General features: G+C 39.0%; 1 protein-coding gene across 2 annotated transcripts in view; it reads left to right on the forward strand.

Moving 5' to 3' along the window:
- Positions 1-1828: 1828 nt before the first annotated feature.
- Positions 1829-24827, forward strand: part of TPP2 (tripeptidyl peptidase 2) — a 49979-nt gene continuing 26980 nt past the window's right edge. For both annotated transcript variants that reach the window (XM_063149625.1, XM_063149626.1), the window contains exons 1-16: positions 1829-2005; positions 7916-8044; positions 9759-9854; positions 10263-10367; positions 11033-11157; positions 11863-12026; positions 13255-13409; positions 14378-14454; positions 14983-15110; positions 16898-16997; positions 18969-19117; positions 19244-19359; positions 20966-21134; positions 22999-23156; positions 23672-23748; positions 24575-24681. In XM_063149625.1, the coding sequence (XP_063005695.1) occupies positions 1844-2005; positions 7916-8044; positions 9759-9854; positions 10263-10367; positions 11033-11157; positions 11863-12026; positions 13255-13409; positions 14378-14454; positions 14983-15110; positions 16898-16997; positions 18969-19117; positions 19244-19359; positions 20966-21134; positions 22999-23156; positions 23672-23748; positions 24575-24681 (2017 nt within the window). In that variant the 5' untranslated portion in view covers positions 1829-1843. The remainder of the gene's footprint in view (positions 2006-7915; positions 8045-9758; positions 9855-10262; positions 10368-11032; positions 11158-11862; positions 12027-13254; positions 13410-14377; positions 14455-14982; positions 15111-16897; positions 16998-18968; positions 19118-19243; positions 19360-20965; positions 21135-22998; positions 23157-23671; positions 23749-24574; positions 24682-24827) is intronic.

The raw sequence follows: 24827 nt of genomic DNA on the forward strand, positions 1-24827 counted from the left end.
ATCAGTCAAAGTTTTATGTAATTTTAAAAAAATCTGATTATGGCAGACACCATCAGCATTCTAAAAACCTGAAGCACATGGTATCTAGACATCAAAATGTAAAATTTTGACTTATGATTGAAAACCAGAGTGGGAAGCAGATTGAGTTACATGCTACATTCATACGGTACAGCTTTCACTTTTTTAATACTGTGTGTTTTTAAGGCAGTGCTTTTCAGATTTATTTCAGTACTTGCATAAAAATCACATGATGGTAGCTGAAAAAATGGGGAAAAAAATGAAGTACCCCTATTTGCTAGCAACCCTCTCCCACTTCTTCTAGAGAAGGAACAAATGCCAGCTCCACTTCAATGACGATTAATGTCTGACAAATGTTCAATAATAATCTCATCAGACCTGTGAAACAAAAAATACACAAACAGAGGAACTCTCAGAAGTCAATGTCTCCATTGCTTTACAGTGAACTCACAAACACCTTTGTCTCCCAAGGTGACTCTAAATAGAAACTTGCCTGAAGAAAGCAAAGTAATCCCCCAGAAATCAACAAGGTTTACACTTATTACCAGCTAAAATGGCTGAAGGAGCACGTCAGACACTACAAAGGCATCTTTCCAAAAGACATTCTCTGTTTCTGGTACTCCATAGTTCAGGTTCTTTTGCAAACTTGTATGTGAGCATGAAAGCTAGAAAAATACATTTGAAACCTCTGATCTCTGTTCAAAGTTGAGATTTTCCCTTAACAACTTCAGCGAAACTTTTAATGTAGCCTTTAGGTAGTCTTTTTGGTTTGATGGGTTTTTTCCCCTTTATGTAGTCTTTCGGGTTTGTTTGTTGTTGTTGTTTTTGTTGGAGCTGTTTTGTTGGGGTTTTTGTGGGTTTCCTTGATTTGTTTGTTTGTTTGTTTATCTGATTTTATGTGGTTGGGGGTTAGTTTGGGGTTTTTTGGTTGGTTGGTTTTTGGTTTTGCGGTTTTTTTCTGCTCTTTGCTAAACAGTTGCACTGGTACTGCCACCGTGGAACCTACTTATGCTGAACAATGAATCAGCAGAAAAAGAAGAAGAAAAAAACATGACTAAGTAAATGTTTGCACATCAGTTATTTGAGTAAAGGAGGCTCAGAGGAGACCTCACTGCTCTCTACAACCACCTGACAGGAGGGTGCAGCCGGGTGGGGGTCGGCCTCTTCCCCCAGGCAGCAAGTGACGGCCTGAGAGGAAATGGCCTCAAGACGTGTGCCAGAGGTTCAGTTTGGACACCAGGGAGAAATTCGTCATAGAAAGCGAGATTAGATATTGGAATGGGCTGCCCGGAGAGATGGTGGAGTCACCGTCCCTGGAGGTGTTTAAGGACAGGCTGGACTTGGCACTCAGTACCGTGGTGTGGTTGACACTCAGTTGACACGGCGTTCGGTCATAGCTTGAACTTAATGATCTCAGCTGTCTTTTCCAATCTAAGTGATTCCGTGATTCCGTTTGCGATTAGGAGGACGCCGGAGACCCTCGCACAGCCGCGGGCAGGGTCCGAGGCCGCAGCCTGCGGCCGGCCGGCAGCCCCGGGGCGGGGCGGGCCCGGCGACCGAAGGTGCCCTCGGCTCCAGCCGCCGCCGTACGTGGCCGCCACAGCCCCGGCGCGTGGAACGCGTCCCTCCCGTGATTGGCTGCCTGCACAGCAGGCCCCGCCCGCCTCGGCGCCCTATTGGTCAGTTTAGCTCCGGTGCCGCTCGCGCCGCGGGCCGCCAGGGGGTGCGCGTTCCCGCGGGCCGGTGGGGCGGCACCGCGCATGCGCCGCCCTCCCGTGGCCTCTCGCAGCCTGTCCCCGCCGGCCCCGCGCCCCGGTCTCGCGCCATGGCGGCCGCCGCCGAGGAGCCGTTCCCGTTCCACGGGCTCCTGCCCAAGAAGGAGACCGGCGCCGCCGCCTTCCTCGCCCGCTTCCCCGACTTCGACGGGCGGGGGGTGCTGCTAGCCGTGCTGGACACCGGCGTGGACCCCGGGGCGCCTGGCATGCAGGTAGAGCGGGGCGGCGGCGGCCCTGAGTCACGGCCGCGGCTCTCAAGGAGCTCCCGGGTCCTACCGGAGCGACCCCCGCAGGACGGGGACGAGTACGGGGCCGGCCATGGCACTCGGGCGGCCCGAGGCAGCGGCGGCGAGAGCGGGGGAGGCCCCGGAGGGCTGTCCCGGGGACTGTCCCTGTCCGGGGGACTGTCCCTGTCCCGGGGACTGTCCCTATCCCTGTCCCGGGGACTCGTGGCTTGTGTTCGCTCTCGGTTCCCGCCCCGCACGCGTGAGCGGGGCTCGGGCGCGGGAGGGCGGGGAGATGCCGTGGCCGGGGATCCGCACCGGTCACCCCCGGGGCTGCTGCTGTGCGGATCCTGCTCCTTGCCCAGCCGTCCGCAGCCGTGTCACGGCGCTTGGATCTCCGGGGCTGCCTTCTCTCGCAGGGCTCATTATAAAAGAACGCTCTGTGTTTTGGTTAAACCTGCATTACTTCGGCAGTAGGTAGCTCCAGGCTACGCACAGCCGCCTAGGTGTTTTACATGAAAAGTGTATTTATGGCACAATTTGCATACCCGTCTTTCTCTTTATATTTCTCGTGCGTTTTATTGCAATAACAGTCTGTATCAAATTTGATTCTGCCAGCTTTTTTTTGATCTGCCAACTTTATGTCTCCGTGTCGGTTTTGTAAATTTCTGTGTGTGATGTCAGTTTGGGCATTTCTCAGCACTTATTTCTTGTAACCTTTGTCTCTTAACATTTCTTTATCTTGTAAGTTTGCATGTGGCCCTTTGTGTCACTGCTGCTTTAGATTTTTTGTTAACATGTTATGCCTGAGTGATGGCATAAGAGTCCGTGGGAGAATGATTCGGAGTTGTATGCAACTCACTTGGACGCTGAATCCTTTGTTATGTTTTGTTTTGACTAAGCAGGGCTTGTGTTGGTTTCCATCCTTTCTTTGGTGTGGAATTAACTTCTAAGTGACCTCATTCAGGGACCTGACCCTGGCAGATCATTAGTTCCGTGTTCTGAAATGACTCCTTATGGGATGCAGTTCAACTAGAGCATGAGTTAAGAGGACAGGTTGGATGGAGGGAAGGAGTGGCCAGGTGTCACTTCTGTTGATTTAAGCTGAAATGAAGCTGATGTTTTTGGTAAGAAGTCGCGGGTGAGTGGAAGAGTAATTGGAAATCTTAATGAAAGCTAGCCAAAAGGAAATCATGGTAATACCATGGGCAGAGCAGAAAATAATGGAAGACAATTAGGAAGGTGTGAATATAAATTGAATGATGTTCATGGTTCTGAAGTTTCACATATAAAAGCAAAAACCTCTAAGTTTTTAGAGGTTATGAATGAGTAGTGGTCAACAACAACCACAAAACCCTGGTATGAATTTAGTGGCAGTAGTGAGAAGCTTTGTTCCGATATAGGTAACTCAAGGCTCATAAGGGGTATTTATGAAGCATCGTGATCTCTGTGTTGACCATATCAGTTTTCTCCGACTTTCTTTCTTTACACACAGGATAAAATTTTGGGTAATGCAGTAAAAGATTTGTAGAAGAAGTAAAAGATTTGAAGAGCAGGATGTGTAATTCACGTTGCAGTGGGTGAGAGTAAGTCGGCAGGGTTGTCAAAAAACGTGTAAAGAAGTTGTGTGATCTTTTCTCACTGCCCACGTAATAGACCTGGCTTAAGGAGCTTGCTAAAGTACAGCTAGGGGATACTTACTGCACAGGGAGTTATAAAGGAGGCATAGGCAGCACCCAGTCCAGAATAGCTTTGTAGGTGTTTCTTCAGCAAAAGAATGTTCTCACTCTCTGGAGCATTTGCCAGTTTACATTTTGGCTCAGTGCAATGAATCAGTGTCCTGGGCATAGGCAGTGACACAGCATAGCTGTACTGCAAGAAGTAGTTTCTAACCTTGGGACAATTTTTGAAATTTTTTTTTACACCCATCTTTCCTGCTGCTGCTTTTTCTTAATGTCAGTCTTCTTGTCAGTTCCTGGCCTGGCATAGAGTTAGATCTGTAAGATGTTGAATCAGTTGCTAACCTGTAGCAAGGTTAATTGATATTACAACTTAGAGTACTGGTTAATGACAATGATTATTACAAGCTAAAATGAGCTACTGTGATTTGGATATAGTGGAGTTCTTAATCAAAACAAACCAGTTAATTTCTTAGCTGCTGCATAGTGTTTCATTCCTGGGTAGGGTTCTTTGCTTGTTGATTCTGTGACTTGGTTTGTAAACATTGATAGCACTGTTTGTTTTCTTTCTGAGGGACAGAAAGATCTGGGGACAGAGTTTAACAGGGAAATATCATTATGTTTCTGTTCTTCCCTGGACACTTGCTGCTATAGAGAGAATAGTTAACAAAACCTTCTTAGATCTGTTGTCTGTTGATTGGCTTTCTTTGATACATAAAATGTTATTCTAGGTTGTACTTACTTTCCTTTTCTTTATGAATCTTTGAACCAGTGCCTTCTAGGGAATTTCTTTCACCTCTTCTTCCCTTGCTTTTCCACCAGCTGACACCAACTGTAAGGTTTAGTTTGTCTGCTTCTTTCATGTGAGTTTTGCCCTCTTTCAGTTCTCTTGGTAGAATGTATTTCCTGCTGTCTGCCAAGTCATTGTTTGTAATTCTCATTAAGGCAGAGTGACTGATGAAATTTTAGATGCATTTAATGGAGTGTTGTGGTTGTATAGGTATAGTCTTTGCTCAGCCCCACCCTGTCCTTTCCCTGTTCCTATTGCGGCTTCTTTTGTTTCATGATAGATAAGTCAGTTCATTTTGCTTCTTGCAAATTTATTTATTTTGTAACGTGGCATTTGGAATTATTATTTACTAACATTAACTTGTGCTTTTATGTGACAGCTTTTTAGCCGTAGCAGCTAGTTTTGTTTTACTTGCTTTTCAGCACTGAGTTAAAAAAATTGCTTGGAAATTATTTTGTTTGTGATTATGATGATCAGCTGTTCCATGACCAAAGTGCTGAAGAACTTGTTCATCTCTTGTGTCTGCAGTAGCTGACAGTTGGAGTCAATGATTGTATGGGCTGGCAAAAACATGCTAAAATGCATCTGGCTTTCCTTTTTCTTGTGTTGTGATTGTCAAAGATACTGGTGCTTTTCTACTTTTATTATAACCTGTATGAGTTGCCAGGATTATGCACACAGATTAATTTTAGTGTTCTTGGTTTACTAATTTATCTGCTTTACAGTACTAGTTAGTCAGAACTAACATGTACACAGGATTTTAAAACTTCAAGCAGAAATGTATAAACAGCAAAGTAGTTTTCAGTTTAAACTACTGATTTGTTTTTTAAATGCCTATAGGCAAGCCATAATAATTAAGACAGGATTGGGGATTTTTTTTCTAAACACAGTATAAAATATTTTTAACTGTATAAAAATAATTTTTTTAAAGTTCTAATGCAAAAGGTACTAGAATGTACCTTCTGTCTGTGATCAATTCATTGTTTCAGGACTCTTCTCTTCACATGAGGGAATTGATCAAGGTCACTTGATTATTTTTATTATAATTTTAAACTCGGAATGGCAAGATTTGCAAAGGCAAACTGAGCTAACTCTTGAGTTTCGCTCTGGCGTTGCCGCTGTGGGCAGCGTGCCGAAGGGCCGCTCGTGGGAGCAGGAGCCGCCGTATCGGTTACTCGCACTGAGTTACCCTGAACCTGTCTGGATTGCGGCTCTTAGGAATTGAGCCTTACACCAGCTGAAACTCTCAGTTTCTTGTGTCTGACTGAAAGACTCTGATTTCTTGGTTCTGACAGTACAAACTCAAGTGCATGTATGGGCCTGCTGGGTTTCAGCTAGGAGGCAGAGAGCCATAGAGTGTAGGAGGTGCACCTCGTTTTTCGGGCTAGGAAACAACTCCTAAAACTATTCAAGCTTGCTGCAGCATAAATCTGTGTTCTGGCCACCTGTTGCTGTATAACTTGCCTCCTTCAAGCAAGTCACCTTGGATTACATTTTCATTCTTGTTTTCTTGTACTTTGATCACTGAATAGTTGACTTTGAGTAGAGGCAGACTGAAAAGTGTCAAGTGCTGCTAATGTCAGGATTGGTTTGCAGTTGTTTTAGTATTGGAGCGGCTCTTGACTTTTGTGTGAATTGTGGCCAGCATTGAAGACATTAATTACAAATGCTTGAAAAGTGTATGGTTTAGTGCCTACGCACTGTTCCCCAAGTAAATTTTCACTACTATGTAACTATGGATTGGTCGATGTTTTACCAGGTTAAGATGCTCTTAAGATTTTCTCCAGTGAACTTGAATTTCTGTGAACAGAGTGGAGTGTTGGTTTCTGTCATGAAAGTTCTTCCCTAGGAAGCTTATTCAAAAGCAGTATTTGTTACCTTCTGGGAAATGAAATTGATGCTGTTTTTATGGTTGCTATGGGTTTGGAATATTTGGGGTTGATTATTTTTATTTTTTTAAGCTGTTTAAGCCTATTTTCATTGGAGGTGTTGCTTGTTACTTGTTTGGGTTGGTTTTTTGTTGTTGAGTTCCTAGGAGATTGTTTTTTGGATTGTATGGGCTTTGGTTGGGTTTTTGTTTGTTACTTTTTTTTTTTAAGCCGTGAATTTGAGACTATGTAAGTATGTATCCTTGTTTGCCGAGATGTGATAAGAACCTGACTCTTGTCCTTTTGGCAGCAGCAGAGTGACTTTTATGAAACAGTTTGAATGTGTTGGTAGCTTCCAGTAGCGGTATTCACAATTTAGAGCATTATTGCAACAAAATAACCTTCCATATATTATATCTAACATCAAAATTACTGATAGAGAATAAAGACAAAAATACCATATATTTAAATGGTAGAAAACAACAAATGTTGCTGCTTTTCTGAATATGAAGCTCTTTTCACTTTCAGTGTAGTTAATGTATAAAAAATACTAGGAAGATGATTGATATCTTCTTTTTGTAATCAGTCTTTGATACAGAACTGTAAAAATATGTATGTATGATCAATTCATAGAATCACAGAATGGTTTGGGTTGGAAGGGACCTTGAAAGGCTGTCTATTCCAACCTCCCTTCAAGGAGCAGGGACATCTTCAACTACGTTGGATTGCTCAGAACCCCATCCAACCTGACCTTGAATGTTTCCAGGTGGATGGGGCATCCACCTGGCAACCTGTTCCAGTGTTTCACTGTTCTTACAGTGAAAAATTTCTTCCTTAAAACTGGTCTGACAGTCTCCTTTAGTTTAAAGCCATTCTTCCTTGTCCTATCACTGCCTGTGCCATGTAAAAAATTGCTTCCATGTTTCTTATAGGCCCTTTTTAGGTGCTGGGAGGCTGCTATAACATCTTTCCAGACTCCTTGTAGAAGTATTAGGTGTATATAGCTGTAGCTGCTAACAGTACAAAGGAATTAAAACACAAAGCAGAATCTTTGAAAGAGGACAAATAAGGTAATAGTACCTTATGTCCCTTTTTAGGTTCCTTTAAGCTGAGTTAAGAGATTCCAGTTTGTGAGAGCTTGTACTTCAGCACCTGTCATTTTCTTACTTGTGCATTCATTGCTATAAAATTTGTCCAGAATGAGGGGTCGCAAGCAACGCAGCAAATGATATGACGACAAATAGTAGTTCTTGCAAATAGCTTTTTTGCAAATTTAGGCTTGGTTTTAAATTGAGGCTGCCTGTGCTTTGTTGATAGTGTTTTCACTTTTTTCTCTTCTAAATCCTTATTAGAATTAGGAGTGGATTTGTATGAACCAGAAAGAGGGACATGTTGTTCTTAGTTATTTGAAAATTTATTTTGAGTTCAAGTTGCTTTTATGTCCTTCAATTAAAGGTTGGGTGTCTGAAAAAGCTAGTTGATATTTTTAACAACAAAATTTTCCTGGTTTGTGTCCTAAAGTACTAATCATTTCCCACTTTTTCTGTACTCATATTTTCAGATTACAACTGATGGGAAACCGAAGATAATTGATATCATTGACACTACGGGCAGTGGTGATGTAACTACATGTACCATTGCAGAACCTAAAGATGGAGAAATTACTGGTCTTTCTGGAAGAACTTTAAAGGTGAGTATTTGGTGGTACAGAGACACCATTGGACATCATCTTCTTTGGTTAACAGCAAATTTAGCGCCTGTTTTGGTTTTTACAAAACTTATTTCCTTTTAACCAGATGTTGTGGTTTAAATCTGGCTGGCAGCTAAGCACCATAGAACTGCTCACTCAGCCTTCCCCAGGCAGTATGGGGAGAAGAGAATCAGAAGGGTGAAATTGAAAAAAACTTACACATTGAGATAAAGACAGTTGAATAGATAAAACAAAAGCCTTGCACGCAAGCAAAGGAAAACAAGGGGTCCATTCACCACTTCCCATGGGCAGGCAGGTGTTCCGCCATCTCCAGGAAAGCTGGACTCCACACAAATGGTGACTTGAATATAAATGCCATCACTCTTAATGACTCCCCTTCTTTCTTCTTTCCCTGGCTTTATATGCTGATCGTGATGCTGTATCGTGATGTGGTCAGGTTGGGATCGGTTGTCCCAGCTATGTCCCCTCCCAAATCCTTGTGCATCTCCAGCCTGCTCACTGTTTGGGATGGGTGAGAGAAAAAGCCTTGACTCTGTGCAAGCAGTGTCCAGCAGCAGCTAAAACATCCCTGAGTTATTAAGAGTGTTCAGCACAAATCCAAAACAGCCCCATATCAGCGACTGTAAAGAAAATCAACCCTAGCCCAACTGAAACCAGCTAGCCAGATCTTACCCAAACCTAATGCTGCATTCGCTCATCTTCATGTAGATTGCTTAGTGTGTTTTACACTTTTTATATGTCTTTATCTCTGATTTATTCCGTAGCTGAATACGGGTGTGTACAGGGCTTTTTTGGGGGCCTGATAATAATTTAATTATTTGTTCAAACCAGTATCTGATACAGCTTTGGAAATTGGCTGAAGAAAATGTGCTAATGTGTTTTTAAAATATCAGACACAGTGGTGTTTTTAAAAGTGCTAGTAGTTTCCACATTTGCATGAGCTACAAGAGGAATTGTGTTAAGCTCGTAGTGAATCGATTTAGAGACTGAAAAATCTGTGAGGACCTAGTTGCAGACTCACTGAATTCTCACTATGCATAGCAGAAATGCTGTAGGGTTTCCAGAAAGGACACAGTCTAGTAGAGATCTTGAGTACACAGAACTGATGTTGCTAACATGTTCTTGATTTCCTGATGGGATTGATGATGTGATATGGGGGCATCACATCTTTGGATCTCTCCATACTGTCAGCTTTTTCCTAATTTTCCAGAGAAGATGATTGTTAGGCTAAATCTGTTTCTCTTTGACTTTTTGTTACTAGGATGAGCAGATCCTGATATACAGAGTCCAAATTGCATGAAGTTGTGAAATGAGATATTCAGATGTTTGTCATGGCTTCCAACCATACTTGCTCATGTTAGGTTTCACTTACAGTACTGTTATTTCCCCACACCCAGCAAATTCAGTAAAGCTGGGGCTTTGTGTTTTAAAAATAGACTATCAGAGCAACTAATGCTTAAAGATGTTCAATGGCAGTGTCACATGAACTGATACTGATTTTTTGGGAGCTGGATTGAAAATGCCATGTCATGTTGTTGGAACAGTGCAGTTACTGTTATGGAGACAGAGAATTAAATTGGCAGTATGTACAGGTTTGTTCTGCTCATCTGTCTTACACAGTGTTGGGGTTTTTTGTTTGAGGACTTCTTTTAATGCCATTAGTTAACCTATTTCTAAATGTACTTTTCTGTAGATTCCAGCAAACTGGGTAAATCCTTCAGGCAAATATCACATTGGCATAAAAAATGGTTATGATATCTATCCTAAAGCTCTTAAGGAGAGGATTCAGGTAAGGATGAATTATCTTTTCTTTCTGGTATATAGTCATATTTTACAGTTCCATTTCTTAATTTTGTTAGAACACTACAGCATGTTGTTTGCTAACATACTTGGATTGCTAACCAGCACTTAAATGGTATTCTCTCTGATTTTTATTGATTCCATTTCTTCTGTGATTTTTTCAGAGCAACAGGTGGATGGCTAGGAAATCCTCCTCACAATGGTCCATTGAGGCTAGAAGTACAGAAATTACTGACAGCCCTTTTTTTAAGTTGTATGGCAATTTATGCTTATTTATACTATTGTATACTATTTTTAGCCATTGTCTCAAATCAGAATTTTCAAGTTATCTTTATAGACTTCATACTTTGACATATATTTCTTAGCATGTTGAGGAACCTCTGATTTTATTTTGCAGAAAGAGCGCAAGGAAAAGCTCTGGGATCCTGTTCACAGGCTGGCTCTAGCAGAGGCCTGTAGGAAACAAGAAGAATTTGATGCTGCTCATAGCTCTCCCTCACAGGTTTGCATGAAGACTAATTTTATGAACTTGTTCTTTGCAACAATTTGTTACTGGTTGACAGGATTAAAATGTTTCATTAGATGAGTGAAAGAAAGATACTTGTGAGTATTTTGGCAGATAATTTGCCAGTTTATCTTCTGATGAATTTTATAAGTCTTTCTATGCATGGTTGTTCAGTTTGCTTAGTGTTGTTTACTTTTGAGAGTTGGTGTCAAATATGAAAATAGGATTACTTCAAGAAATTTGTTGGATATTTTCAGTAAGTTTTGTTTTTAATTTAATATGCAATGTTTTGAGGCCACCATGCTTGCTGTGTTCAAAGCTGGAATTTTCTAAACATATTCTTTCTTGTGTAAACTGTGTACTATTTTAATGAAGTACCAGAAATGCCTCAGATACTACTTTATCATTTAATAGTCTTTAAGAAAATAATGTCTTTAAATGTTATATTTACAGAAATTAGAAGTAGTTGTACATAATAGGCCAAAAAATAAATAGTGCACTGTTGAAAGCCATTGAACGTCTAGATTTTTATGACTCCTAGGATAGTCTAACATTCCTGAGAAAGTAATGGAAAAAATGTATAGCACTAGAAAAGAATGTAGGATTACCTATCTTGTAGTAATTTTGGAAATATTCTAATTGAATTTTGTTTGCTGTATCAGGTAAATAAGCTAATAAAGGAAGAACTTCAAAATCAAGTGGAATTGTTGAATTCTTTTGAGAAAAAATACAGTGATCCTGGCCCAGTATATGATTGTGTAGTGTGGTATGATGGTGAGACCTGGAGGTAAATGACTAAACTTGTCTAAAATCTCTTGTTCTTTACATAAAACAATAGCTTGCATCAAAGACTTGTTATCTTTTATATCTGCCCTCTTTATAGGGGTTTTAAGTATTTTTTGCTTTAAAATAGTTGTACTGTATTAATTGAATTTCTTGACAAAATTCTGGTCCCAAGTGAAGATAGGATAGAATAAAGTCTTATTGAAGTCAGTGGGATATGAGTGTAAGCTTATGGGGTTTTTCTTCTGAAGCAGAGTAAAACTGTTTTGACTATCCATTGGTGATGTGAAATAAGACAGAACAAGTGTCTGTGCACAGACTTCAGGATGTAGCATGGCACATTTCTTTACTGATAATGAGCTTCATACAAAACAGTAAAACTTTGAATGTTTGTGTACCAGCACTGAACATCTACCTTATAGTAAAATTTCTTCCTTGAACTTCCCTAAATTTGCATACTCTTGCTTTTCAAATACAGATTGATTTGAATTTAGTAGTGTTTTGAAAATCAGTTTATTTAGTTTCTGAATCTTAAGTATAAACAACCAAGTTTTAAAGTAGCTGCTCAAAGAGCTATTTAAAGATACCAAAAACACAGAACCAAACTTCTTGAAGTCTTTTTGCTGTGCTCAGCTGGAAAGGGTAGGTAACCAAAAGTTTGCAGCAGTTGTGACATTGCCTTTTTTTGTTTGTTTGTTTTTGTCAACAGAGCCTGCATAGATACAAGTGAGAGTGGTGACTTAGCTAACTGTACAGTGCTGAGAACCTACAAAGAGGCTCAGGAATATGGATCTTTTGGAACATCTGAGATGTTGAATTATTCAGTGAATATATATGATGATGGAAACCTCCTTTCTATTGTGACAAGTGGAGGTAAATGAAAGTAATCTTAAAAACATTTTACTGCTAAGTAGGTATCGTGAGAAGCAGTAGTTTGTATTGGGTCGTGTTTCTGATACTTGGAATGGCTTGAGGCAGCTGTCATAGTACAGCATTTGTTATTATGATTTTTAAGATCAATACTCATATTTCCTGAACTAAATTCTATAGTGACAGCTCATTACCAAACTTGCTTACATTTTTGTATGAAATATTGTCAACTTTATGTACATAAGCATGAATACCTAGAATGTGCCCACTTAGGTATTCTTTAACATGCACATGTATCTTAAAAGCTAAACTAAAGAGAACCTTCTTTCAAAAAACCTTTGTTATGTTTGTTAAATGTAGAGTGATGATTGATTTTTAGTTACTCTCCTTTGTACTTGTCTACTTTAAGAATCTTAAATATAATACCCATGAACAAAATGGTTATTGATCTTTAATTTAGCTTTATGCAAACATTTTTGTTATGTCAGATGTCACTATAACTGTATAAATAACCACTCTGAACCTGTTTTAGAGTATTCTTTAAGTAATCATGGTTTGTTTTGGAAGCAGACTGGGTGGTTGGGATTTGCTTTGAAAAATGCTCTTCATTCCTCATGAAAATATCCCATCTCAGTAGGGCTACATAAGCAGTTCAGATTTCTAAATAGATGGTAACTTATTTGAGATGTTCCTTTCTGTGTTTCTGTGCAGTTCTGTTTTCTATTCTTAATGCCTGCTACCTGAGTTGTCTCAGGTGTAGTATTCATAACTTTGAGTAGGAGGTGTTGAGCCTGCAAAGTAACTTTTGTTAGTGGAATTAAGTTAATACTTTGCTCCTCTCTTCCTGCTGCCTCCTTTCTCTCTTTAAAAAGCTTTTTGATTTGTCGAACCTCATACAATTAGCCTCAGCCTATTGATCCAGCCTGTCCAGATCCCTTAGTAGAGCCTTCCTATCCTCCAGCTGATCAGCACTCCTGCCCAGCCTGTCTGCACAGTGACTGAGGATACTCTCAATCCTCTTGTCCAGACCATCAAAAAATATTGAGCAGGTCTGGCTCCACTGCTGATTCCTGGTGAACGCTGTCACCCTTTTGGTATCAGCAGCACTGGTGACTGGCCACTGACTGGATTTATGTGCTTACAGCTCAATAAGCAAAAATTAATTGACCTGTAGCATATTGAATTCTTGCAAATGAAGTCCACTGAAAAAACATACTTTTCCTTTGCACAGGAGCACATGGGACACATGTGGCTAGTATTGCAGCTGGATACTTTCCAGACGAACCAGAACGGAATGGTGTGGCTCCTGGAGCTCAGATTCTTGCAATCAAGATTGGTGATACGAGACTGAGTACAATGGAAACTGGCACTGGTCTCATAAGAGCTGTGGGTGTTTCTCTGAATAAATTATTAATAAAGCAGTGTGATTTAAGTGTAGAATATTGTGAAACTTCATGCCCTACTTGTTTATAGGCTTTGTTTTATGGTTCTACAGTATTTCCAACAAAAATACCAAAAATTTAAAAAAACCCAAGCTACTCCCCCCAAAAAAACCAAACCTTTAAGCAATAAATAACACAGCCAAAACACCTAAAACCAACTAGAATATATTTTAAAGCATATTGTAAGACTAGTGTTTTAATATAAAACAAGACTTACATTGCATAGAGCTCTTAGAGTTTCTCCAGGCTAACAGACTTGCAGTGTCTGACTAGCTTGATGCATGAGAGCAGTTACTTGCATACTTGATAAAGTTCTTTGTGTTGTCAGTGTATCTTTTATAGTTACTCAGATCTAGAATAGAGGCAAGTATCTACCTATGTTTGTGTTTGTGTTACCTCTTTTTCTTAAGAGTGAGGAAAAATAGGATTCCTTTTAGTGCTGAAAGACCCAAGAGCTTTTCTGTATAATGAATTGATAAGGAAAGATTTTACTCAAGAAAAGGATGTGAAAAGACTATGTTGTGGTCCATAGGATATTTTGATGTAGCAACATGAACAGTAACTTTTTTGCAACTTTTTGTACTTCAATCAAACTGCGCAGGAAAGGAGAATTTTATGTTCTTGAGACAATAGTAGCTCTGTTTGCAGTTTTCTCTTAGGGTAATGTCTTGATTTATAGCTGGGAACATGGAAAGAATAAGGCTTTTCAGGGAACAGGTTTTATAATTTTCTTAGTTCTTTGGGAAAATAGCACTTATCTGGCTGCAGTAAATTATTTTCTAGATTCAAGAGATTTATCTGTCTTTCTGAGATATGTAGCAAATCAATTTAAGCAGATGTTTTTTGTTGTTCCTGAAGTCACTTTCATTCTTTGACTAGCACATATTTTGACTTCCATTTTTACTTTATCAGATGATAGAAACAATAAAATACAAATGTGATCTTGTCAACTACAGCTATGGAGAAGCAACACATTGGCCAAATTCTGGGTGAGTAGTACTGTGGTTAAAGTATTTTAATTTCGCAGAGGTGGAACTGTATTTGTTGATTTTTCTGTAAGTCAGCTAGTGGCTAAGAGTGAACCATCCAAGCTCACATGATTCATAAGTTAAAAACTGTGCAGTATAAGTTTTAAACTGGCTTTGAAAGAGGTAAACCCATTGAAAAAGCTTTTCATTTATAATATGTATATAAATATATCATTCACAGATTTATAGCACGTACACAAATAATATTTTAGCATAATAAAGAACTTTTATAGTTGCAACACCACATGATGTGTGAGGTATTTTTTGAAGACCTAGGATCACTACATAATTTTCACCCATTTTTGAAACTAGAAGATATTTTTGTGGTCAGCTTCTGTACTGGAACCGCCTCTGCTGGATGTGGGAAGCAGGCTGCATAAGCTTCCTTGTTTGGTGAATGGTCAGAGGTTGTACTAGAAATGGGAGCTTTGTCCTGTGGAAGAAAGCAATATTGTTGAGTAAATGATTCATTTCTTTCTCTTTCTTTAGGAGAATTTGTGAAGTGATTAATGAAGCAGTGTGGAAACACAATGTAATCTATGTTTCAAGTGCAGGAAATAATGGTCCTTGCCTTTCTACAGTTGGATGTCCTGGTGGAACTACATCTAGTGTAATAGGTAAATAATTCATTTAGGCAAGTTTTTTGACATTATTCAGCTTCTGTCTTTTCAAACTTCGTACTTTTGTACCATGTTTGATTGCTGAACTAAAATCTAAAAAATTGCCTGCTGTGCTACAAGGTTAATTCTGAGAGAAGCACTTGCTCTATGCTTAGGTATACAAATTTAGATTGTATCTTCATACAATTCAAGACCTTACATATGTAGAAAAGAGGTGGGAGGCAAATGATCTTGATTTAATGTGGCTTTGTATAAAATTTGCAAAAGAAATGTTTGGTCTGACTTACTTGAATATTTCAGGATTACTTTTTCAACTGTAACTATCTAAGCACACCACTTTGCTCCAACCCATAGCTGCTGGTAAATGCAACTTAGGAAAATATGGTTCTAAGTTGGATTCCAATTAGTCTTCTGGGAAGTATTACAATGCATTTTGAATTGTAAGAACTACAGTTTTCGATCATCCGTCTCCATCAGATACTCTATTTTTTATTTTTAGTGGAACAGTGTTTTTAATTTGGATAGAAAATAATCCCATGCTAGGATCTAGACAAGTCCTTGTAGGGGAGGAATTTTTCCAGCTGCAGTGTCACTGCTGTGCAAGTCTATTACTGTCATTAAAATTCTTTTTCTGATAGGCTAATATATTGAGTTATAAGATTCAGCAAAATGTCTGGCATTCAAGGGTAACTTCCTTAGTCTTAATTTTTAAATAAATCCTTTATTGTCTCACTGCTTCATTACACAAGATGCTTTTTAAGTGTCAGAATTCTTATGCAAGGAGACCAGTGTGTAAGGAGACTAGCATGAAACCTTGGAAGCTGGAGAGCTGCTATTCCAGGGCAGCTAGTAGAATTAATGCTGATTACTTTCTGGAAGTTAATCTGCTATTAATTCTCTACTGAGACTGGGGGTTGGAACTGGAACTAACGAGTTCTTTTCAGGTCTGCACTGGCTTTGCTCTTACAGTGCATCTACTCTGTCAATTCAGCTTAGTTGTGTCACTCTAGAGACAGTGTGATTATTCACTCTGCATGCCAAGTAGTTTGCTCCTGTCTTCCATCTGGAGTGAACCAGATAGAGTTTTTGTTTTTTGAGGGTAAAGCAAAATACAGCTGACAGGTTGGCTTAGTTCACACAGAGACAGCCTTGCCAAATTTGTCAGCTTGGTATGGTAGTTTTGTACCACCATGGTAGTGCTTGTGCTGTAAACAAAATCATAGCTGCAGTGTGCATCCTTGGCATTCTCTTCTACGATTGCTGCTTTATCAGGCTTCGATGCAGTCATTTACATACTCTGTGTGCTTGGAACTGATACCCAGTAAAGACTGTCTCCTGAGTGAGATGTGTGGATATGGTCATTTGCTCCAGGGGGTGTAGCTGGGAGCCACGTGAACATGAACCAGTTCACATGGATTGCTCTGACGTGCAGTTGTTGTAGTTGGTGGCAGAGCAGTGTAAACAGAGGAAAGAGGTGCAGGAGAGGGAGAAGAAATGTATGAGTTACCTGTTGAGAAAAAAGTGTAGAAGGTTATATTCCAACTGAATAAAAGTGAAACTTGGAAGTTTGTGTGATATTTTACTATTATACAGTGTGCACCCATTAGCATTGTTACTGCATAGCCTTGCAAAAATATCTAGATTTAATGAGATGGAAAATGTGTGTTTCCATTTTAAATGTCAAGCAAGAATTCTTCTCATAAAGAGTTAAAACCACAGAAGAATTTTACTTTAGTTCTTAATAAAATTTATATTACATCTAAAACACTTGAATTTTTTTACAGGTGTTGGTGCCTATGTGTCACCTGACATGATGGTTGCTGAATACTCTTTGAGAGAAAAACTGCCAGCAAATCAGTACACTTGGTCATCCAGAGGGCCTAGGTAGGTTATATTCCAAGAAAATTGATTACTTTGGGGTTCAGGTGATATAACTCAAAAATCTAGACTGGGTCACTAATACCAAAATGAACGTATTTCTTCTCTGTGAAAAGAGCATAACTAGCCTGCTCTTCTGGTAACACTTTTATATATTGGGATCTAGAACTCCTGGAGGGGAGGGAATAGCATGGACCTGCCTCAGCACAACCTGTATTTTCCAGAAAAGTATTTGGGTGCAGATCTATTCAAAGATTATAAAAGTTACTGAAGGGTTGTTTGGAAATTTGTTTGGGTTTTTTTGTTTACTTTTTTCCTATAGCATTTATTTCATTAGGTTAGTGTGGTGAAGTTAAATGTGCTATAAGTGATGAAGATTAAAATAAATACTGTTACTGCAGTAGTGTTAGTTCTGTGACAGTGCTGTGATGGTGTAATTTACTCAAGGGTGTTTTTGGGTTCAGTAGAGGTGTGAGTGGGCAGAAAAATTGCTTTCTGCCTTACACTACAGAAAATTTTCTGAAATATGTGTGAAAGAAATTTTAAGGGCAGTGTAAACTCCAATTTTTATTTTATTTCTCAGAAGCATCTGATAGTAATGTGATACACAAACAAAAACAATAGTAACATCTTTTCTTGAGTTCTTGCTTATGTTTAGACTTTGGAGTTGTTCTCTAGCTGTTCTGGTGTTTGTATTTACCAGCAAGTATATTGTTTCAAGAATCTTACGATGAAGGATTGTCGTGTTTTGTGTAGGGAAAAGAGAAATGTGCTCTCTGCCCTCAGCTGAGAAAGGAAGATTGATTTATAATTAATTTTGATAGACACACACACACGCACACACATCTCACTTTTTGTGTGCTTAGTCACTGTGCCCTGTAAAATAGCCAACTGAAAGGCCAAGTCTGGCCGAAGGAGGATTCTCCTTGTTTAGGGTGCAGTATGCAGATGACTGGAGAGTTCCTTAGGTTTGCTAGAGCAGTCTTGGTGTAGGGATCAGTCTGTCCCAGTAAGCAGTAGAGGCTTTCAGGCAGATGTGCTGTGCACTGCTTGTCCCAAGGTGTTGGGATGCAGAACGTTTTTATGGGTTTATATACGTCTGTCATAAAATATGTCCAAATGTCACATTGCCATTTCATACTTGGAATATTCTGATTTCAGATGGATTTTAGATATATGAAGCTGTTAGTGTGGGATATAAACACCCTAAAATATCCTGCCTCTCTACAGAACTAAATAGCTCAGGCACAGGGCTGTCCTTATTCAAGTAGTGCAATTTTTGTCTATCCAGAGCAAGAAAGATGGAGCATATCTGGCTTGCAGAGTTGAAGACTAGATGTTATTCTAACTGTGCCGTAGGCACACAGTTGCTCTGTTCTTAAATATGCATGTGAAAAAAGAAGTGGGGTTTAGGGATCAGGCCCAGCTGATCCTGACCTACATCTTGACATTACTTTTTATGTGTTCTCCCCTTGGCCTCTTGTCTCAGGCTTGTAAATTCAAAACTTAACCTGGTAGTGAACTATCAGCATGCAAAATTAGAAGTCTAGGTTTTGGATCTTTTCTAGCCTTCCTCCTCCTTTTACTATTTTTCTTGAGAAGTAATAGCCATTGAATAGGCTATGTGGAATATGAATTTATGTATTGAAGTGTTTAATAGGTTGGTTTGTGTGCATTTTGTAATTCAAATCCCAGAAAGTATTCTGCTGGCTAAACTCAAGCCTGGTGGAGAATATTGAAGGAGTGGAAAATTTAGAAACCTCTCACTGTGAAACAGGCACAGCTGATGATTAACATGACATTTTAAATTGTTAGTTGGTGTCATGCTTTTTCTTAGGTTTAATGGGTTAATGGATTTATTGAATTAAAATGCAGCGAGTATTCTCTAAAGTCATTTTTTTTTCAATGTACTGACAACTTTATCTTAAATTGTGAAAAAAAAAAAAAAGTGTTTTAACCATTGCTTTTTAATGCTAGCACTGATGGAGCCCTTGGAGTGAGTATCAGTGCCCCAGGAGGTGCTATTGCTTCAGTTCCAAACTGGACTCTGCGAGGAACACAGCTCATGAATGGCACATCCATGTCTTCTCCCAATGCGTGTGGAGGCATTGCGCTAGTGTTGTCAGGTAAAGTGCTACAATGTTAAACATAGATGCATCATCTAAAAGAGGTTAGATACTTTTTCCTCTTAAAAACATGCTGTCACTTTCAAATATTTTGTTGTATCTAGTAACACTTATTTTTTATTTCAGGACTTAAAGCTAATAATGTTCATTACACTGTTCATTCTGTCAGAAGAGCATTAGAAAATACTGCAGTGAAAGCTGAAAACATAGAAGTATTTGCACAAGGACATGGTATTATTCAGGTATTTGAAAGCAAAAAAACCCCAGTATAATATAAATAACTGCTGGTGAAAAACAAACCCACAAAACAGCCAGAACAGCTTTTGAGGTGATCTCACTCAGTTTGTTCCATGCTACTTGATTCTCAAATCACACTGGGGGAGAGGAAGGGAATGTAGTGGCAGGGGAGGAGGAATGAGAAGGTTCTTCCAGTTTCAGCATGCAGTTACTGTAAAATAAATGTGATAACTGGACACATTCTTAGGCTGATCAAAAAGATACATGGACATAAAAGTGGCATGTAGGTTTTTGTTACCCACATGTGGATTTAGGCACCACATGGGCGCCTAGATTCTGTACTAATGTCCAAAAATGTTTTTAAGTATTGTCAGAGACAGCTGAACTTGTTCTGTCCAGACAAAAGCTGGGACTGTAAGTTCTGGGCAGTGGAAACAGATACCCACACTGGTTCACAGAGAAGTACAGCTGCAGTTGTACAATGACTTTGCTGCAGGTCTGCACTGAACAGTCTGAGTGCTCATTGTTTCTTGTGGGCTTCAGAGTCCTTTGGAAATCTGTGATGTGATCCTGTGTATGGTAAAGGCATACTGACTGTGTCCCTATGCATTAGCTTATGTTCTTACACAGCTGGGCCTGGTTATTGCCTACAGTCACTCTTGTCCTAGTCTAATAGAAGTACTAAGATTTTTTTTCTTGTGCTTCAAAATGCCAGCTATTAAATGCTTAGTCCAAAATTCAAGTTATGGAGATGCTAGAACCTAGTAGGTAATGCCTATTAAGCGCATCTATAATGCTGAGTTTGATACAGAAGGCAGCAGTGGTTGTAGCCATATCAAATAAAAAATAGAATGCACCAATCATACTTGGTGTTTTAGTAGCCTATGATTAAATCATGTGCTAAAATGTGATTAGAATTGATCTTGGAGACGAGGTGTTGTACGTCCACTTGTCTCAAAGGAGAGTGCCCTAATCTTCACTGGTGAAGGTCCCTTGCTGTCAATAGAAGAGAATTTAAGATTTTTGTAGTCAGTAAAATAACAAGTGAGGTGGAGAGGTGTCTTTTTAAAACAGGGATATGAATTTTTCATGTGAGTTGATTGTGACATCTCATGTACTTAAACCCAGAGCTGGACTTCATGACCTGATTCTTTTACTTTGTATCAATATACGAGACTTGCATGGGTATTCCATTGCCATTTTTGTTAATTGCTCAGCTTCTTATAGTATAAAAGTTTTAAATGTTTTAACTAGTGTTGCTCCACCTACGAAAAAGTCACCTAAATTAGAATAGTAGGTTTGGGCCTTGAAGTCCTCTTCTTCAGTGTAATGTCTGAATAGGAATCTTTTTGTGTATTTGTAGCAGAGGAGACTTGGCCTTGTTTGTTTTTTCAAATGTTCTTGGCTTTCTGGCTCTCTGTGGCCATTGCAGACTGTGAAAATTGCCTCATTTTCTGTACTGAGTGTCGTGCAATTGCATGTTGCTCAGATAGCATGTAAGGTACTTCACTGTTTCTTACTGTGCTTGCTAAACATTTCATATTGAAGAGAATATGCATAAATTGCTATTAAGTTGAAATTTGTTAATTTAGAACTTGCTCTTTCTAACAGGTTGATAAAGCCTATGACTACCTCATTCAGAATTCATCATTCACAAGTAACATTGGCTTCACAGTTACTGTCGGCAGCAACCGTGGAATCTACCTCAGAGATCCAGCCCAGATAGTGGCACCATCTGATCATGGGGTTGGCATAGAGCCTGTCTTTCCTGAGAATACAGGTAGGAAAGAGCTTTAGTAGGTGGAGGTGCAGAGAAATCCAAATGTCAACTTGACACAAAAAGCTGTGATATGATGAGTGATAGGAGTCTGTACTGTAAAAGGAGTCAGTGTAACCATAGTTTCATGGTCAAGGAAGATATGCAAAATAAACAACTTTACCTTTTCAACCTCAGACTTACATGCAGGGCTTTCATGTTGTTTGGGGAGACTTGCTTCAATGCTTTCTCTCACTGAAAAAAAGAGACCTCTGTTCTGTAGAAATTTGAAGTCACGTTGGGGAGGCTTTGGAGAAACAAAAAGAGTAACCATAGATCTCTGATGTTTCATGAAATTACAGAACTTCAGGGTTTGTGTTGTAGATAACTTTTGGTGAAGGTTGATAATTGTTCTAAAGATGAGAGCACTTACCCAGAAATTAGTTTCTCAGTTATTTAAAGACTATAAATTCTAGATTTAGAATTTAGAAGGGCAATACAGGAATTTCTATGGATTAGATTTAGAAGGGCAGTACAGGAATTTATATGGTTTTTATTACTAAAAGGGTAAAAATAAGTTGTGCAGATGAAAATAAGGTTTAACCTTTTTTTCTGCAAACCCTTTTGCCCTGCTTTATTTAATAAAAATTGGAACTCACTGAGACTGAATTATGTTGTATTTAAAAAGGGAGCTGTGTGAGAGCTTGTTAATGAGTTTATTCCTTTCCTGAAACCAGTGGTCATCAAGAAGGTTGGCATGTGACAAAGGGATGAGTTTATTTAGGGGCAGAAAGGGTATGAATTAGGGCAGGTTACTGACTCTGAATAACTTAATTGCTTGACGGCTTACATTGCAGTCAGTGCATTTTAAATTTAACGTGGCACAAAATAATTGTTCACTAAACTTCTGCAGGAAATAAGCAATCTAAAAACAGGAATTTGCAATGAATGACTGGCACTGGTGCATAGATGTTGTTTCCCTAGTTTTCCCTGGTAACTGTTTTCCCTAGTTATTTCTGTGCTGTGTCTGGTGTCTTCAACAAGACTGAGTTTGAGAAACTCCTAAATAAGAGTTTAGGGAGGCTGATGGCTCAGTTTGTCTGTTGAAGCTCTCTTCAAGCTTTTATTGCTTCTGCTGTACTTATAATAGAGTGTTCTTTTCTCTGCTTAATCTAGATATGATGAAATGTCTGAAAATTAAGATAAGCTTAATTAGGACTAAAACAGAAAAAAGAAATTGCAAAGTGTCATTAATTTTTTGAGTGGGAGGAAGCTGCTGATAACTAAAACATTTCAACATTTTAACTGCTCTGGATGCTTTTCTGGAAGCTGTGCCTTAATGCATAGCATTTTTGGAATAAAAGCTAATTTGCAGAATCCGCCAGACTGTTTGCAAAATCTGACTAGATTATCATAGTAATTTTAGTAGACATTACCTCTTACTTAGTATGCTTTATAATGTAGTTTGGTAATTAGCATAGCGTTCAGAATCAATGTGATTGCTTTTTATTGTATTTCTCTGCATTAGGCGACAGTTTATCTGTAGAAGGAAGTTTATGCCTGCTTCCAGACTATGTTGTGGGTAACTGAAGCCTTGCTTAGCAGCCTGCCTTTGGCTTTGTCAGGGTTGACTGTTTCAGGGGAGAGGAATTTCAAAGCTGGATACCACCTTTCTTTTACTGCCTACTGTTGCTGTTCTTTTTTTGTCAAGTTAAAAGAAGTAATAAAGAACACTCCCTTTGTGCAGAATCAGAGATCCAGGGGCTCTAAGAAATCGGTTCCTATTATATTTTACCAATGTGTGTATTTTAATGGCAAATGCTGTCACAGTGGATTCTGTGCACATGTTTGTGTTACTGAATTGATTTTATAATTTGTTTACTGACAGAAAACACAGAAAGAATATCTCTCCAGCTTCATTTAGCTTTGACTTCTAATGCACCATGGGTCCAGTGTCCTAGTCATTTAGAACTCATGAACCAGTGTCGACACATAAATATTCGTGTGGATCCACGTGGCCTGAATGGAGGAGTACATTATACAGAGGTATGGAAGTACTGGTGTTCTGAGCAAAACTCTGTGCCCTTGTGTGTCCTTATGGGGTCTCTATCAACTTTTTATGGAAACGATATTTAAGGAAATAAAATCTTTGAGCTTTACAGAACATAAAGTAGTGCTACAATGTATTTTACTCTATACGGACTGAAGCCAGGGTTCAGCAATAGTTGGGCTATATAATGTTGCACATGTAGCACATGCCTGTAGAACTTTGAGTATCTCTGTTTGAAAAGTAAGAGCATATAGTAAACATAAGCCAAATGAATAACTATTGATTAAGTTTTTTCCCTCTGGTGAAATGAGTCAAAATGGGAAAAATATTTTCTTTTTCCTCAGTGATTGTTGGTATTTTACTGTTTCTAGGGTGACAGTGCTTGAATGACATTTTCTCCTCGGTGACAACTACAAAGATTCAAAATACTTTGCAACTGGTTTAAGTTGAATGTTGTCTTCTATAGTTTGATTTTGACCAAAGATTGAGTTGTTGTATTTTATTTTGTTAGGTGTGTGGATATGATACAGCAATGCCTAATGCAGGCCCTTTGTTCAGAGTTCCAATCACTGTTGTTATACCAACAAGGTGAGTAAATCCAAAACTCTTGAGAGTTTCTACAAAAACCTGAAAAAATTCTTACAGCAGGCTTATGCAGTTGTGACATTTTTTAATAGTTTGGTCATGACAACAATGTGTCCTGCTGGGCTTAGCCACAGTGGCAGCAGCTTCCTGTTCTATCAGCATACAGATGCCCTCTGGCTTGTTGACCAAATTATCAATCAATGTACTGTTCATATGTGTAGGTCAGCTGGAGTTTGGTTTTTCATTTCTGCCTGGGAACTAAAGTACATAGAGCCAGAGGGCATTATTGGGCCCTTGTATATATTGGGATAGTCTTTGATCATGACTTCAATACAGTGAGTTTAGAGTTGGTATGGTGCCCATCATTGGGTTAAAAATAAGACTTAAGTGATGTTGATAAGGAAGGAGAATATTTTATTAAACCTGTTTGGTGGACAGTCTGCCCTGAGGGGGAAAGACAAAGTAACTGTTCTCTCATTCATTCATGGAAATATTGCTACTTCCATACCTTAGCTCACTTCAGTGGCAATTCGCTCGGCCAGGGAAAACAAATCCACTGAAAATGAGGATTTAGTGATATTTCTGTTTAGTCACTGTAATTTTTGGGATGGTATTTACATAGTGTGGTGGAGCTGACATTTTGAATCTTTTTGAAATCTTGTACTGTCAGATTCTGTATTAGTAGGATTAATATAATTAATCCTACTAATGTTAAAGACTAAATATCCTCATTGTACACACTTTTGGAGTATTTTTGCATTTAAAAATCCTTCAAAAATTGGCTTCACAGCTTGTTTAACTACTATTTGTGTTTCCTTTTGACATACAGAGTAGATGAATCATCAAGCTATGACCTGACATACACAGATGTTCATTTTAAACCTGGTCAGATCCGAAGGCATTTCATTGATGTTCCCCAGGGAGCTACATGGGCTGGTAAGGAAAATGACCACATTATCTAAATAAAAAATTGCATCTGTCAGACTTGACAAAGTTGGTTTTAAATAATTTTGAGTTCTGCCTGAATAAATACTGAAGGGGTTTTGGCCCATGAATATGTAAATATTTGTTTGATTTTTAAC

Source organism: Melospiza melodia, chromosome 2 (genome assembly GCF_035770615.1).
Source record: "Melospiza melodia melodia isolate bMelMel2 chromosome 2, bMelMel2.pri, whole genome shotgun sequence".
Taxonomy (NCBI): domain Eukaryota; kingdom Metazoa; phylum Chordata; class Aves; order Passeriformes; family Passerellidae; genus Melospiza; species Melospiza melodia.